At 46.0% G+C, this 14,930-nt stretch overlaps 1 protein-coding gene and 1 long non-coding RNA gene across 4 annotated transcripts in view; one reads left to right on the forward strand and one right to left on the reverse strand.

Annotated features, from left to right (window-relative positions):
• Positions 1 to 14,930, forward strand: part of zswim8 (zinc finger, SWIM-type containing 8) — a 179,613-nt gene that overhangs the window by 52,367 nt on the left and 112,316 nt on the right. For all 3 annotated transcript variants that reach the window (XM_019872083.1, XM_019872084.1, XM_019872085.1), the window contains exons 6-8: positions 775 to 856; positions 1,084 to 1,204; positions 6,382 to 6,583. In XM_019872083.1, the coding sequence (XP_019727642.1) occupies positions 775 to 856; positions 1,084 to 1,204; positions 6,382 to 6,583 (405 nt within the window). The remainder of the gene's footprint in view (positions 1 to 774; positions 857 to 1,083; positions 1,205 to 6,381; positions 6,584 to 14,930) is intronic.
• LOC109517126 (uncharacterized) overlaps positions 7,813 to 14,930 on the reverse strand; it is a 10,630-nt gene continuing 3,512 nt past the window's right edge. Inside the window, exons 2-3 of the long non-coding RNA XR_002168484.1 lie at positions 11,307 to 11,309; positions 7,813 to 7,825 (exon numbers count right to left, since the gene is read on the reverse strand). This is a non-coding gene — a long non-coding RNA (uncharacterized LOC109517126). The remainder of the gene's footprint in view (positions 7,826 to 11,306; positions 11,310 to 14,930) is intronic.

Consider the following 14,930-nt stretch of genomic DNA (forward strand, 5'->3'; position numbering starts at 1 on the left):
AAATAAAACTGTATGACACGCAGGCAAACATTGTCATAAACCAAAGAATGCATCCAACAAAACAATCCAAAATAGACACATTTATTTCCCAAGACAAAAAAAATTAAATATAAAAATACTGTATGTATTTTACTATTGTGATTTTTTTTAGATACACCTGTATTGCAGTTTTTGTGATATAAACAGTTTTTGGACAGTATATTTTTGTATTTTATTGATTGTGTTGTTACACGTGTATTTTGTCAACATACTTGCAGGTTCATAAAGGACATGTACCATGCTAATTTCCCAAATGAGGAATTTCTGTTATCCGGACAGATTGGACAGCGCAAACACGAGTCCGTACTAGAGAATGTTTACTGTATATTTAATGTGCTTTTTCTCTCTTCACTCAACTCAGCTCAACTCACCTGTATTTATAGAGCACTTTCAACCAGCCATCGCTGCATACAAAGTGCTGTACATGGAGCAATTTAACATATACAACAAACAGTAAAGCAAATCAGTAATAAAGACTGTAGAAAGCACCGAACAGCAAAACCAAGAACAAATCTAAATCATGCTGAGTCAAATGCCAAAGAATACAAGTGCTTTTTGAGGCGGGTTTTGAAGATGGGCAGCGAGGAGGCTTGCACATTACGGAACAACTCAAATCTGACTTGTCATTTCCACGATATGCCGTAAATTGAGCCTAAGAGTATTGCCCTTGGCATTCCTGGATTGTTCATTGTACTGGGTATTTGCAATAATGTGTCATATGGCTTTGCCTTTCAGATTTTACCCACAGCCCAACGACTACTTGATGAGCTCTTATCCTCTCAGTCAACTGCAATCAACACTTTGTGTGGAGCTCCAGGTAAATTAGCCTTCAACATCTCTTGTATGCTTGCATTCCAAATGGGAATAAGATGGTTCATAATATATCCTTATCTTGAATTACTATAAAAATTGACTTTGCTTATCTGTGTGTGTGTGTGTGTGTGTGTGTGTGTGTGTGTGTGTGTGTGTTTGTGTATGTGTGTGTGCGCGTGCGTGCGTGCGTGCGTCCGTGTGTGTGTGTGTGTGTGTGTTTTGTGTTTGAAGACCCCACAGCTGGACCTTCAGCTTCTGACCAGAGCACCTGGTATTTGGATGAGTCGACTCTGAGTGAAAATATCAAAAAGACACTCCATAAGTTTTGTGGGCCTTCACCTGTTGTCTTCAGGTTGTTCAATTGACATACACATCCGGAAACACACTGTTATGGTGTCCATTTTTGGTGAACTAGTTACACTGGAATGTTTTTACTCACTCAGTTATTTTTTTAAATGATTTAAGAGCAGGTATTTTGAAAGAAAGTTCATTAGTCGAACCTAATTATTGCTATTCTATATTAAGAGTACAATTCATGCTCATAAGAAAGCCTCATTCATTGTGAATGATACCTCTGGGGGCTGTGTGCAGCGCTTCCTGTGAAATTGTGGCTTCCAAAACTCAAATTTTAGCATTCTGTACGATATTGTAGCAGCCACACTTCCAAAACATCAGTGACGCCAAGTTTGACAGAAAGCATTCATTACCATGATGCTGCCAGGATGGCCAATTTTCACTGAAAACCTCTCTATATTTCTTAGTACCGTATTTCCCGCACTTTCGGGCGCATCAAAAAGTCTTCAATTTTCTTAAAAGCTCACCGAGCGCCTTAAAATCCGGTGCGTCTTTTGTATGGTCATTACGGTAATACATCGACTCCCAAGATGACTCCTTCCTGGAGACATGCTTCCAATGTTTTAACTTGCTGTTGGTTCAGTGAACTGTGTCGCTGCTTTATTCAATAAGTTTTTGTTGCAGCTCTGAAAAAAGGAGTGCTGTGGTGTTAATTTTTTAAAACAGTCTCAACAAATACAGGTACGTCTTTGTCTACGTGCCTTCTTCCGTTCGACTCGAGATGTGTTCAAGACCGCCTCCGAAAAACGTACACTAATGATTACTTCAATGAAACTACGAAAATTGAAAATAATACATCAAAACTGAAAAGCAAGCAAGGATATCACAAAATAAATTCTATAGCCACCCCTACAGAATTTATATTATGATATCATCATTTGTGAATACAAACAAAGAATAAATAACTACGACTGACATCTGATCGTAGTAGCCGTGGCGCTATGATCAAGGAAATGCCAATGCGTTTTTCGGAGGTGGTCATGAACGCCTCTCGAGTTGAACGAAATAAGAGAAGGCACGGAGATGGAAAAAGACTCACCTGTATTTGTTGAAAAAAGGAGAGCTGTGGTTTTATTTTTTTTTTAAAACACAGACTTTATTAATGGTTTTCACAGTCTCAACAAATACAGGTACTGTACGTCTTTTTCTGTCTCCGTGCCTTCTTCCGTTCCACTCGAGGGGCGTTCACGGCCGCCTCCGAAAAACGCAAATTAATTATTACTTCAATGAAACCATGAAGAAAATCAAGCGAGGAAATCACAAAATAAATTCTGTAGGGGGGACATAGAATTTTTTTGTGATTTCCTCGCTTGATTTTCTGTTTCAGGCATTATTTTAAATTTTCGTATTTTCATTTAAGTACAGTAATAGTTAATTTACGTTTTTCAGAGGCGGTCATGAACGCCTCTCAAGTTGAACGGACGCCTATCGAGTTGAATGGAAGGAGCGTAGCACCATCTAGTGGAGGCATTGTAGATTGCGCCTTATAATGTGAAGTGTCCAATGTATGAAAAAAAATTACCAAATAGCCATTCATTGAAGGTGCGCCTCATAATCCAGTGCATCTGTTAGTGCAGAAAATACAGTATCTATTTTTTAATCTACTTTGTATAATGTGCAGTATGATAGCTGATTCAGTGACTCCTCTCTTTCAGTGCTTTTGTTTTTGTTTTAATCTTTGCTTATCTGGGCAATTTGTTCATGTATGCTTCGGTAATGGACTGATCCATGAGCCAGGAACTTTTGGACCTCACCTCAGACACACAAAATAAGAGTTTCAAGCGACTTTCACTCCAAGCACAACATCCCAGTTGAACTAGCGAGACCACCGAACTCATGTGGATTGTTGTCGGGGTTGAGAAGTAGCGCAGGCAGAGGAAGCAAAAGTGGGGTCCGCAGATCTGGCCTCCTCCCAAGGCTGAAGAACAACTCATGCAGAACGCCTCTTCCGAGCCTTTACCTCGCCAAAGCCAGATGAATCGTCAACAAAGTGGACGATCTCAACTCAAATCAACCATATTTATAGAGCACTTTCAAACAACCATCGCTGCATACAAAGTGCTGTACATGGAGCAACTAACATATACAACAGTAAAGCAACAAATCGTTAACAAAGACAGTAGAAAGCACGGAACAGCAAAACCAAGAACAAATCTGAGTCATGCTGGGTTAAATGCCAAAGAATACAAGTGAGTTTTGAGGCGGGTTTTAAAGATGGGCAGCGAGGAGGCTTGCCGAATGTTCAGTGGGAGGTCATTCCAGAGAGTGGGACCAGCAACAGAAAAGGCTTGATCCCCTCTGAGCCTCAATTTAGTTCTTGGTACTTCTAATAATGTCTGGTCCGTAGACCTGCGGCGCCGGGCAGGTGTGTAGGGGCAGGTGAGCTCAGAGAGGTAAGGTGGCGCGAGGTCATTTAGAGATTTGAAAACAAATACATGTAATAGGATCTTGAAAATGACTCTAAAATGTATAGGGAGCCATTGAAAGGATGCCAGAGTAGGAGTTATGTGCTCCCTCTTACGAGTACCAGTCAAGAGGCGAGCAGCGGCATTCTGGACCAGCTGGAGGCGCTTAATGGAGGATTGGCTGACTCCAAAGTAAAGGGCATTGCCGTAATCGAGCTGGGATGTGACGAAGGCATGAATTACTGTCTCAAAGTGTTCAAGAGAGAGGAGAGGTTTTACTTTGGCCATCTGTATAAGGTGAAAGAAGCTGGATTTAACAACGGCACCAATTTGCCGGTCAAGTTTAAAATCACTGTCCATTTTAAGACCCAAGTTTGAGACTGTTGACTTAAGATAAGGGGACAGGGGCCCCAAGTCTACAGGATGGGATGTATAAGGGCCACTGGGACCAAACAGTATCACCTCTGTCTTCTTCTCACTGAAATTCAAGAAATTTTATGCCATCCAGGTTTTGATTTCTTCCAGGCAGGATAAAAAGTGGCCCGAGTGAGAAAGCGTCTTTTTTGCTCAGTGGGACATAGATCTGACAGTCATCTGCAGATCAGTGGAAGGAAATACCTTGTTTCCTTAAGATGGACCCCAATGGGAACAGATACAGTGAGAACAGCAGCGGCTCCAGAATTGAGCCCTGTGGAACACCACATGACACAGGAGCAGTATGTGACTCAGAGCAGCCAAGGCTGACACAAAAGGTTCTGTCAGCTCAATAGGACCTAAACCACTCAAGAGCCTGACCGCCAATGCCCACCAAGTGCTGCAAACGAGTCAGCAGAATACTGTGATCCACTGTATCAAATGCTGCAGTTAAATCCAATAAAATTAGACACACGTAGTCTCCAGTGTCATTTGCCAGGAGGATGTCATTAGAAACGCGTAACAGTGCTGACTCCGTGCTATGCATCGTATTGAAACCTGACTGGAAGACCCCCAGGATGTTATGTTCATCCAAGAAAGATTTCAACTGCATGTGCACCACTTTTTCCAGAATTTTTGAAATGAAAGGCAGTTTGGAAATGGGCCTAAAATTTGACAGCACATCTGGATCAAGACCAGGTTTCTTGATCAAGGGTTGGACCACAGCATGTTTAAACTGTTGGGGAACTATACCAAAAGAGAGGCTGCTGTTGATAATGGCCAAGACCGGTGGCCCAATATTTGGGAGAACCTCCTTGAAGAAATGCGGGGGAAGAGAATCGCAGGGGGAGCCAGATGGCTTCGTCTGGCGAACTACATCTTCTAAAAGCGTCATGGACACAGTTTCAAAAGAATTTAGCACAGCTGAACACAAAGTGTGGACAGAGGGGTCAGCTGTGGTATTTGATCTGCAGTTAAACATTGCGGGTAATCGCTATGTTTGTGACTACTGCACCCTCATCGTAACTGAGACCTGGCTTCGACCGCAGATTCATAGTGCTTGCGTACAAATTGCAGGCCGCACTTTGCACCACTGGTAATAGCAGTGGAGTCTGGTAATAGCAGAGATAGGGGGTTCCGTATCTTCATGCATGATGACTGTGGTGCAACAACAGCATCACTACAGAGAGACACAGCAGAGGGCCGACCACAATGGCATTCACATTTTGCTTCGGATTTTAATTTGACCAATCGAAAGACTGCACTCATAAAGTTCCAACATGTTAAATTTCCAACAGAAAGTAGAAACACTATAGACCATGTGAACTCCAACATTAAACACGGCTACAGAACCACACTCTACCACACCTTGTCGAGTCAGATCATCTCTCCCTGCTGCTCATCCCTTCATGCACCTTTCTCAGACACAGAACAAAGCCTACCACAAATATTTTTAACAACTTGGCCCGAGACTGCACTCAGTGAACTTCATGACTGCTTCCAATAAACAGTGTGGGACCTGTTTTAACTCCAGGACCTGGGCACATACATCGGGATAGTACTCGACTTCATAAAGTTCTGTATGGAAACTGTGTCTGCAGAGAAAGTATCAGGGTTTTTCCAAACCAGAAACCCTGGATGCCACTCCAGGTATGCTCACTTTTCAAGGCCCTCGACACGGCATTTAGGTCAGATGACATAGGACTTTGCAGCACAGCTCGAGCTGACTTGAAAAAGTTACATACCTGTCAACCTCGGCTAATAGCTGCCTTTATAAATTATTACGATTCCCCTTACAAGGCAACAAAAAAACCTTACAATGGCTTAGCGCGCATGCGCACATCATGTATATCAATCCTACCGTACGCAGCGATGAAAAAAAATGCTGGTTTGCCGTGACAATAGTAGCGATCGACGACGGCATTGTCGTTGGCTACCAGCAGGTGAGACGATCTGGATTTGAGCCAAAATGGTCTTTGTGAGATCGGTTCACAATTTTTTTTCCCGTATAAAAGTTGTGATACGCTGTAGATGATTTGAAATGATAAAAAAACCGATAAAATACGGGGAAAACGAACAAGTTGACAGGTATGAAGTTAGGGTTAGTAAAAATGCCAAACGGTCTTCAAGAGAAGGATGAAGTCGCACCTTTCAGCAACAGGCCCCAGGAGGTGTGGCAGAGTCTAGAGAGCATCACGATCTTCAGAGGCTGTGATGTGACAGTAGGAATCCTAAGAGTCTTGGTCTTACTGTCATTGCTATGATAGTTACCATATCCTCAATTTTGATTGTGATCCTTGTTTATTTACTATGCTGCCAATTGCTCATTTTTGTGTGTATGTGTTTGTGTTTGCAGTGATGTAAATTCCATGTATCTGTCGTCCACTGAGCCACCAGCTGCTGCTGAATGGGCATGTCTGCTAAGACCTCTAAGAGGCAGAGAACCGGAGGGCATTTGGAACCTTCTATCGATTGTAAGGGAGATGTTAAAGAGACGAGACAGCAATGCTGCACCGCTCCTCGAGATACTCACTGAGCAGTGCCTGACATATGAACAGGTACAACTTTGAATTCTTATTTTTTTGAATATGTTTATTGGTTAGGGCCTGAGCATCAACCGTTGGAAAGTCCTTAGTTTGTTTGTAGGAATTATTAGGGCCCGAGCAGCAACCCCTGCAAGGTCCCAATTCATTTTGTCGAAATTATTGGGGCCTGAGCAGCAATCGCTGAGCTCCCTACTGTTTTTGTTAAAAAAAAAAAAGTGCGTGTGTGTGTGTGTGTGTGTGTGTGAGAGCGCGTGCGTGTGTGTGTGTGCGCGTGTGTGTGCACGCGCGCGAGGATGGGTATGATGAGGCAAAAAAAAAATTAGGCGGCCCAGTGGCCCAGTGGTTAGCTGGGCCACCGGGCCTTCCTGTGTGGAGTTTGCATGTTCTCCCCGGCCCTGTGTGGGTTTTCACAGGGTACCCCGGTTTCCTCCCACATCCCAAAAACATGCATGGCAGGCTGATTGAACACTCTAAATTGCCCCTAGGTGTGAGTGTGAGCGCGGATGGTTGTTGGCTGGCACCCGCTTCAGGGTGTCCCCCACCTACTGCCTGAAGACGGCTGGGATAGGCTCCAGCACCCTCCGCGACACTTGAGGATAATGCGGATCGGAAAATGAATGGATGATAATTAGAGCTGCAGGCAACTTTGAAGGGCTGTTGCCATTTTGGGGTGCCGGCACATGGAAATTTGAGGGTTTTTTTTTGTTGATGGATGGACATTATTATTAGGGACCAAGCAGCAACTGCTGCAAAGTCCGTATTGTTTTTGTTGAAATTAATGTATTATTATTATGATTATGATTTTTATTATTCTTAGGGAGCAGGGACTGCTTGTTAGATCCCTATTGTTTTTGTCGGAATTCCTCACAATATTACTATTACGGCCCAAGCAGCGACACCTACTCGGTACCTATTGTTTTTGTTGGTATTATTATTGTGCAGCAACTGTTGCTGGGTACCTCTTTTTTTTTGTTTAAATGATTCTTATTATTTTTCATATCGGCCCGAGCAGCGTCCATTGCACATTTACAGAGGTCATACTTATACACCATTGTCTTAAATTGGGGGTAGGGAACTCCGGTTCCTCGAGAGCCATCTCCTGCCTGTTTCAGAGCTCTCCCTCCTCCAACGCACTTGATTCAAACAATCAGCTCATCAGTAAGTTCTTTAGAAGCCTGAAACAATAATGATCGTTTGAATCAATTGTGTTGGAGTAGGGAGGGATCTAAAACAGTCAGGAGGGCCCTCGAGGAACTCCGTTCTCCCGTCCTAAAGGATTCATTCGATTGACTTCAAACTTCGGCTCTATCATCCTAAGGTGTGGGACAACAACAGGGGAAAAAAATGTTTTTTTCAAACTATTATATGATGGGGCGGGACATCAAAGTTTGTGTTTCGTTCACCATAATGGAGGAAATGCTGAATAACTGTCGTGCACTTGCTGCAAAAAAATCTCAAACTACGTGTCCTCATTAGATCAGCTTTCTATTCCTTCTTCAAACCCAGAAGGACGTCTTACATAGCGCTCTCAAACCGTGACTCGAATCAATCACTTGACGTCTCTAAATCCATAATACAAAACTGTGGAATGCCACCTGAATATACTGTAACTACAACGGTGAACAGACGATGTCTCAAAAAGGTCAACCAGGAATGACCAGCCAGATGCAGGCCCTGACCTATCCTCGGACACGTGTGCAATGAGACCAACTTGCCGGACCAAGAGCTACTTGGCTGCCATTGCCGCTCTCCGTGGCTAAGTGGCCCAAATTAATGATGATATATCCGCCTCCATTGACATATGTATACACAGCATGTTTGTTCCGAACGGAGGCGAATTGGCACCAATTAAAGATGTTAACTTTGATCGCTGTACTCAAAAGTATTTTGGCCTTGCAGAGTAAATTGATTGGTGATGTAGAGATTATCAGTCTCGGCCTATTTCGACGATGTCACCACTCCCCGAAGTTTATAGTCAGCTTGCCGGGCCCATACGCGGAGTTGCTGCTGGCTAGCTTGCACCTTGCTCAGTAGCTTGCACGCTTCTTTTCCGCAGTCTCTCGCAGGGTATTTTGATGCGAATGTTGCGTGGCGCTTGTCAAAGTGGTGCTTTACATTCGACCGTTTCATTGATAGTATTTTGTCATTGCAAATCAGACACACCGCAGAGCCTGTTCTCTCCACAAAGGCGAATCCTTCAGTCCATTCGTCCTAAAGTGTACCATACTCGTCATTTTGTTTTTTTCTTTTCGCCATCTTATTCGTGTCGGATTAGCTTTGAGCTAATGACCGAGCAGGCTGATTCAAAACGGGGCGTTTACCTGTTTCCGCAGCAACGGCAACGTAGGCCAGTATTGCCCAATCAAAATTGCTCCTGGAGCCAACTGCAGCCCTCAACAGGAAATGAGCAGTAAAAAAAAAAATCAATGGATGGATTAAACAAGCGAGAATATTTTGTTTTATCCAGATGCAATCACCAAAAGAGCCACATATGGCTCGCGAGCCATAGGTTCCCGACCCCTGTCTTTGTAGATGCCAGACTTGTACCTAATGTCATCATATTGAGATTTATCATCATAGTCCACTTTCCTTCCTCGTAAATTTAGATCATCTCGGTAAACCACATAATTCCTGGAAGTTTAATTCACAGCTGCATGTAGATAATAACTTCAGTGAATCACATTTCTCTTTACTTGGAGATGAATGATACTCCTGAGATTACTCCATCTACACTTTGGAAGTCGTGCAAGAACTTCATCAGAGGTATTGTAAGCTCGTTTGAAGCTTCAAGGAAAAAAAGCAAACCTTGCTAAAGTAACAGATTTGGAGGAAAAAAATTAAATCATTAGATAATGAAAATGCTCACTCCCCATCCATGGCTCTACACAGAAAGATAGCAACACTAAAGTGCGAGTCTATTCAAATAATGTCAATGAAAATAAGCAAGTCAATGAAAATAAGTAAACAGTATACCAAACAACAGAATTTTTTTGAATTTGGTGATAAACCACATACATTGCTGGCACGGTAACTTTGTCAAATGGAAAACGATAAATAGAATAAACGCCAATTGCAACTCTGTTTAAATGACCTATAATGGTGGAATAGAGGTGAATTGGGGTCAAACAAGCTCCTGGGGAATTGTATGGTGTCTGGCACCGATGTCATATATTGGAAATTGATGTTCATTTTTGAATATGCTTCAAACAATAAAAACAATTGTGTTAGTGTTTGACCCATACATGGCAACAGCGGTCCAGGTCGGTCTGCACGGGAGGAATTGCCACATCAGACTCCTGTGCAGAGAGATGGGTGGCTGGTGACCATGAGAAACCTCAAAAAGCGAGAGTCTAGTAGTGGAGCGGACCAGGGAGTTGATCGCGTATTCGACCCAGGAGGCAGGGTTCTTCGCGGCCACACAATAAAGGGTGGACTCCATGCTCTGGTTCATGCTCTCAGTTTGCCCGTCGGTCTGGGGGCGATAACCCGAGGCGAGACTAACAAAAGCGCCCAACCCCTTGCAAAATGCCTGACATACACGGGAGACGAATTGACGTCCTTGATCCGAGACAATGTCCTTGGGAAGGCCATGCAGGAGGAACACATGGGCCATGAGGAGTTCAGCAGTCTCTGAGGCCGTTGGAAGTTTCGGCAGGGCCACCAGCTGAACTCCCTTGCTGAAACGGTCCACCACTGTTAGGATCACAGTGTTACCTTGAGAAGGGGGAAGTCCGGACACAAAGTCCAATGCCACATGGGACCAGGGCCGACTGGGTGTAGGTAGGGGTTGCAGCAGACCGGTGAGAAGCCTTGCTGCGAGCGCAGACCGTGCAGGCCATGACAAATTCCTTAACATCTCTTTCTCATGGTGGGCCACCAGAACCTCCGAGCCAGGAAGGTGAAGCTAAGATGAAAACCCGGGTGGCAAGCAAACCGGCTAGCGTGGCACCCCTGGAGTAACCGAGAGCGAGCAGGGTTCGGAACAAACAGCCGGTGAGGAGGGACGTTGCTCGGAGCTCGATGGGAGCGGAAAGCACGGTTGACAGCAGCCTCCAGACTCAAGGTCATCATGACAATCACTTTTCTCTCAGGGAGGATGCGGAGGGGTTCCTCGGTAGCAGGCTTCTGTGGGTGTTGTCGGCAAAGGGCGTCTGCCTTAGAGTTGCGGGAACCAGGGCCCAGCATGCCTGCCGACCGTTGAGGCGCTTGGAAGCACGGATGAATGTCAGGTTCTTATGGTCCGTCCAGATAGTAAATGGCTACTCTGCTCCCTCCAGCTAGTGGCGCCACTCCCCCAGTGCAGCCACCACCGCTAGCAGCTCTCGGTCCCCAATTTCGTAGTTCACCTCAGTGAGAAGGAACCGGCGGGACAAGAAAGCACAGGGGTGAACCTTTTGGTCAGTCTCTGACCGTTGTGAGAGCACAGCCCCCAACCCGGTGTTGGAGGCATCCACTTCCACAATGAACTGTCTTTTGGGATCAGGATGGAGAAGAACGGGGGCACTGATGAATCTCTCCATGAGCAACCGGAAGGCAGAGAGAGCTGCAGGGGATCAAACAAACGGTTGAGACTGGGAGCTTAATCTGGTAAGTGGTACAGCCACACTGCTGTAGTTACGGATAAACCTCCTTTAGGAGTTAGCAAACCCTAGGAAGCTCTGTAGTTCCTTCCGAGACGTGGAATCTCCCCAGTCCACTACCGCCTGGATCTTACGATGATATGCCCGAGTCTTACCCTCTTCCAGGATGAAACCAAGGTATTCAATCGAATCCGAATGGTACCGGCACTTCTCAACCTTGACAAAGAGCCGGTTACAAAGGAGTCATTTGAGAACCTGTATCATGTGTTTCACATGCTCCTCTAGAGACATGGAGAAGATGAGAATGTCATCAAGATAGACCACAACAAACTGGTCAAGTATGTCGCGGAGGATGTCATTCATGAGTGCCTGGAATACCGCAGGGGTGTTTGTGACGCCGAACGGCATTACCAGGTTCTCATAATGACCACGGGGAGTTTAAACGCTGTCTTCCACTCGTCCCCCTTCTGGATCCAGACGAGATGGTCGGCATTCCTGAGATCCAGCTTTGTGAAGACAGTAGCCTGAGTGAGGGGCTCGAGAGTAGAGTTCATAAGAGGTAGGGGGTACTTATTCTTGAGCGTTATGTCATTGAGTTGGCGATAGTCAATGCAGGGTTGGAGGCCACCATTCTCCTTCTTCACAAAAAAGAAGCCAGCTGCCACATGTGAGGATGAGGGCCGGATGAGCCCTGCCGCCAACGACTCCGAAATATATTTGTCCATAGCAGTCTTCTCCTGGATAAAAAGACTATACAGACGACTGCTAGGGAGGGCAGCCCTGGGATGGAGGTTGACAGCACAGTCATAAGGCCGGTGTGGGGGGAGAGACTGATCCTGGCCTTGCTGAAAACCTCCCCAACATCATGGTACTCGGGGGGAACAGATGAAAGATTTGGAGGAGGGACACTGGAGACCTGGCGGAGTGAGGTACTATTCGCGGCCCGTAGGCACTGGGCATGACACTAGGGGTTCCATTCCAGAATAGTTCCAGAGGACAAAGCAATGTTTGGTTCATGCTGAATGAAGTAGGGGCACCCTAAAATTACAGGGATTAACTGAGATTGGATGATGAAGAATTGACGTGTCTCCATGTGGTTACCTGCTATGGTGAGGGAAATTGGGCGGGTGCGCTGAGTGATGCTAGCTTGGTGATGCTCATTCAGCCCGAAAGCCTCCAGGGGCCTCTCTAGTGTCTCTACTGGGATGGAAGCCTCAGCAGCAAATTCTGAGTCCAGGAAACATTCGTCAGCCCCCGAATCAAGGAGAGCCCCTTCCGTGAGTCGCTGGCCAGCCCAGGCCAGAGTGACGCTAACCAGCTTATCAGGTGTGACAGGATGACGGGGATAAGACAGGCGGCTCACAAGGATCTCCCGGGGTCCAAGTGAGCCTAATCTTCTTGGCCGGGTGTGGCAGCCTCTGATAAAATGTCCCTTCTGGCCGCAGTAGAGGCAGAGGCTGGCTTTGAACCGGGCCTCTCGTTCAGCTGGAGTGAGACGTGTGTGTCCGAGTTGCATGGGTCCCTCCGTTACTGTGCCTTGGGGTGGAACGGGGTTGGCCTGAGGTGTAGTGGAGAGGGGAGGAGTGACTGTTATGTGTGTTATCGGTGCCTGAGGGGTGACCAAAGAGCTACTCGGTGCTCGCTCACGCTTTCTCTCTCGTAGCAGTCCATCGATATGGATTGAGAGGTTTATCAGTTCGTCAAGTGAGGAAGGCTCCTCACGAGTAGCCAGTTGGTCCTTGACGGTGTCGCTGAGGCCATTCTGGAAGGTAAAACATCGTGACGGGTCATTCCAGCCACTCTCCGCCACAGCCAGCCTAAACTCCACTGAGTAGTCAGCGACACTGCCACTGCCCTGCTGGATACTACTCAACCGAGTGCTAGATGCTGACCGCGGATGGGGTGGTGGAACACCTTACGTAACTCTGTCACAAAGTCATTGTATGAGTGACAGAAGCTGGCACCCATGGACCAGGAAGCGGTGACCCACAGTGCTGCTTGACCCGTGAGCAGATTCACCATGTAAGCAATGCGGACAGAGTCAGTTGCGAACATGCTGGATTGGCGAACAAAAACCAGCTCACACTGCACGATGAACGTGGCGCAGGTCTCAAAGTTGCCATCGAATGGCCGTGGGGTGGAAAGACAGGGCTCAGGAGAAACTGGTTCGGGTATTACAGGGTTAATACGTCATCAGGCGCCGACAGGTATGGCAGCCTCGGTTACACGCTCCCTAGTATTATCCCTGTTTTTGTCATTTTCGTTAAGTTTTTGGCGACCCTGAGCGGCTTACTTACACAAGGGAAAAGTTGCTTAGCATTGGGGAGTCTACGCTCGGTCTTTTTTCACCAGCACACGAAAATCCACAAGGTTTTTCGGAGCTAATCGCGTGTGGAGCGGCTGCGCTGTACGGAGCATGGAAACGCCGCCGGAGGAGGGGGAAGCGAGCCGGCGTGCTCGTCAAGCTCCGGCAGCGTGGATTTCGAACCCCGCTCCCATTGATCCATCTTGCTAATCTACGATCTCTGCCAAACAAGATGGATGAACTTCTTCTCCTCACAAAGACCAACAAAACCTTTGCACATTCTGCTGCGCTCTGCTTCACTGAAACCTGGCTCAGTGACCGCCACCCGGACTCCGCGCTACATCTACCCGGCTTCCGCCTTCTCTGAGCCGACCGGGACACGGAGCTATCAGGGAAATCGAAAGGTCGTGGGATTTGCTTCTATATCAACAAAGAATGGTGCACCGATGTCACGAAGCTCGACGCACACTGCAGCCCAGACCTGGAGTCGCTGTCTTTAAACTGCAAGCCATTCTACTCGCCACGTGAGTTCACCTCCTTTTTACTAGTCGGTGTTTACATTGCGCCACAAACTAACGCTAACACGGCGATACAAACGCTATCTGAACAAGTAAACAAACTCGAACTAAAATACCCAGAGTCACCCCTGATCATTTTGGGCGATTTTAATAGAGCACATCTTAACCGTGAACTTCCCAGATATAAGCAGCACATTGACTGTTTCACCAGAGAAGGCAACATTCTAGACCACTGCTATACAACAATCAAAAATTCATACCGATCGATCGCCCGTGCAGCATTGGGTCTTTCTGACCACAATTTAATCCACTTAATACCTACATACAGACAGAAACTCAAATGTGTTAAACCGGTTGTTAAGACTGTGAAAAAATGGACAGATGAAGCAAAGCTAGCTCTACAAGAATGCTTAGACTGCACTGATTGCTCTGGTAATGTTTAATGCCTTCAAAATACGATACAACGCAAATTCAAAGTGCATGAAAATGACGACTCACCACAGCCCCGAGCTTGATTTTCTGCAATCAGACAGTCCCATCTCGGGGGAATGACACCTCAAGTGTGTGGTTTATGTCGAGTCTACTTCGTAATTTTGTTTTAGTCGCCGTTGCTGCAGAAACTCCACACCTCACACAGGTAGGATGCCGGAAATAGCAACAGTGCTATTGTGGCGATCTCAGAGTATTCAGCCATAACTTTGATCCAGTTGTTTCGAACGTACTTTTAAGGCCGCCGTCATTTGCGATCTCCAAGCAGCTTTTTTACTCATTTTGCGGGCTTCAGCCTTTTGTTTATGAGCGTCATCGGTCACCTGACCGAGAAGTGTGCCTTGACGTGAGTCAAGCGTGACACAGACGGATGTAACAGAGAATCCGGTAATTTTTCAAAATAAAACATTTCGCAATCCGAAATTAATAAAACGGAAAAAAGGCAAGTTCTTTCTGTGCAGCCCGGT

This window comes from Hippocampus comes, unplaced genomic scaffold, assembly GCF_001891065.2.
Source record: "Hippocampus comes isolate QL1 unplaced genomic scaffold, H_comes_QL1_v1.1 scaffold269, whole genome shotgun sequence".
NCBI classification, from domain to species: domain Eukaryota; kingdom Metazoa; phylum Chordata; class Actinopteri; order Syngnathiformes; family Syngnathidae; genus Hippocampus; species Hippocampus comes.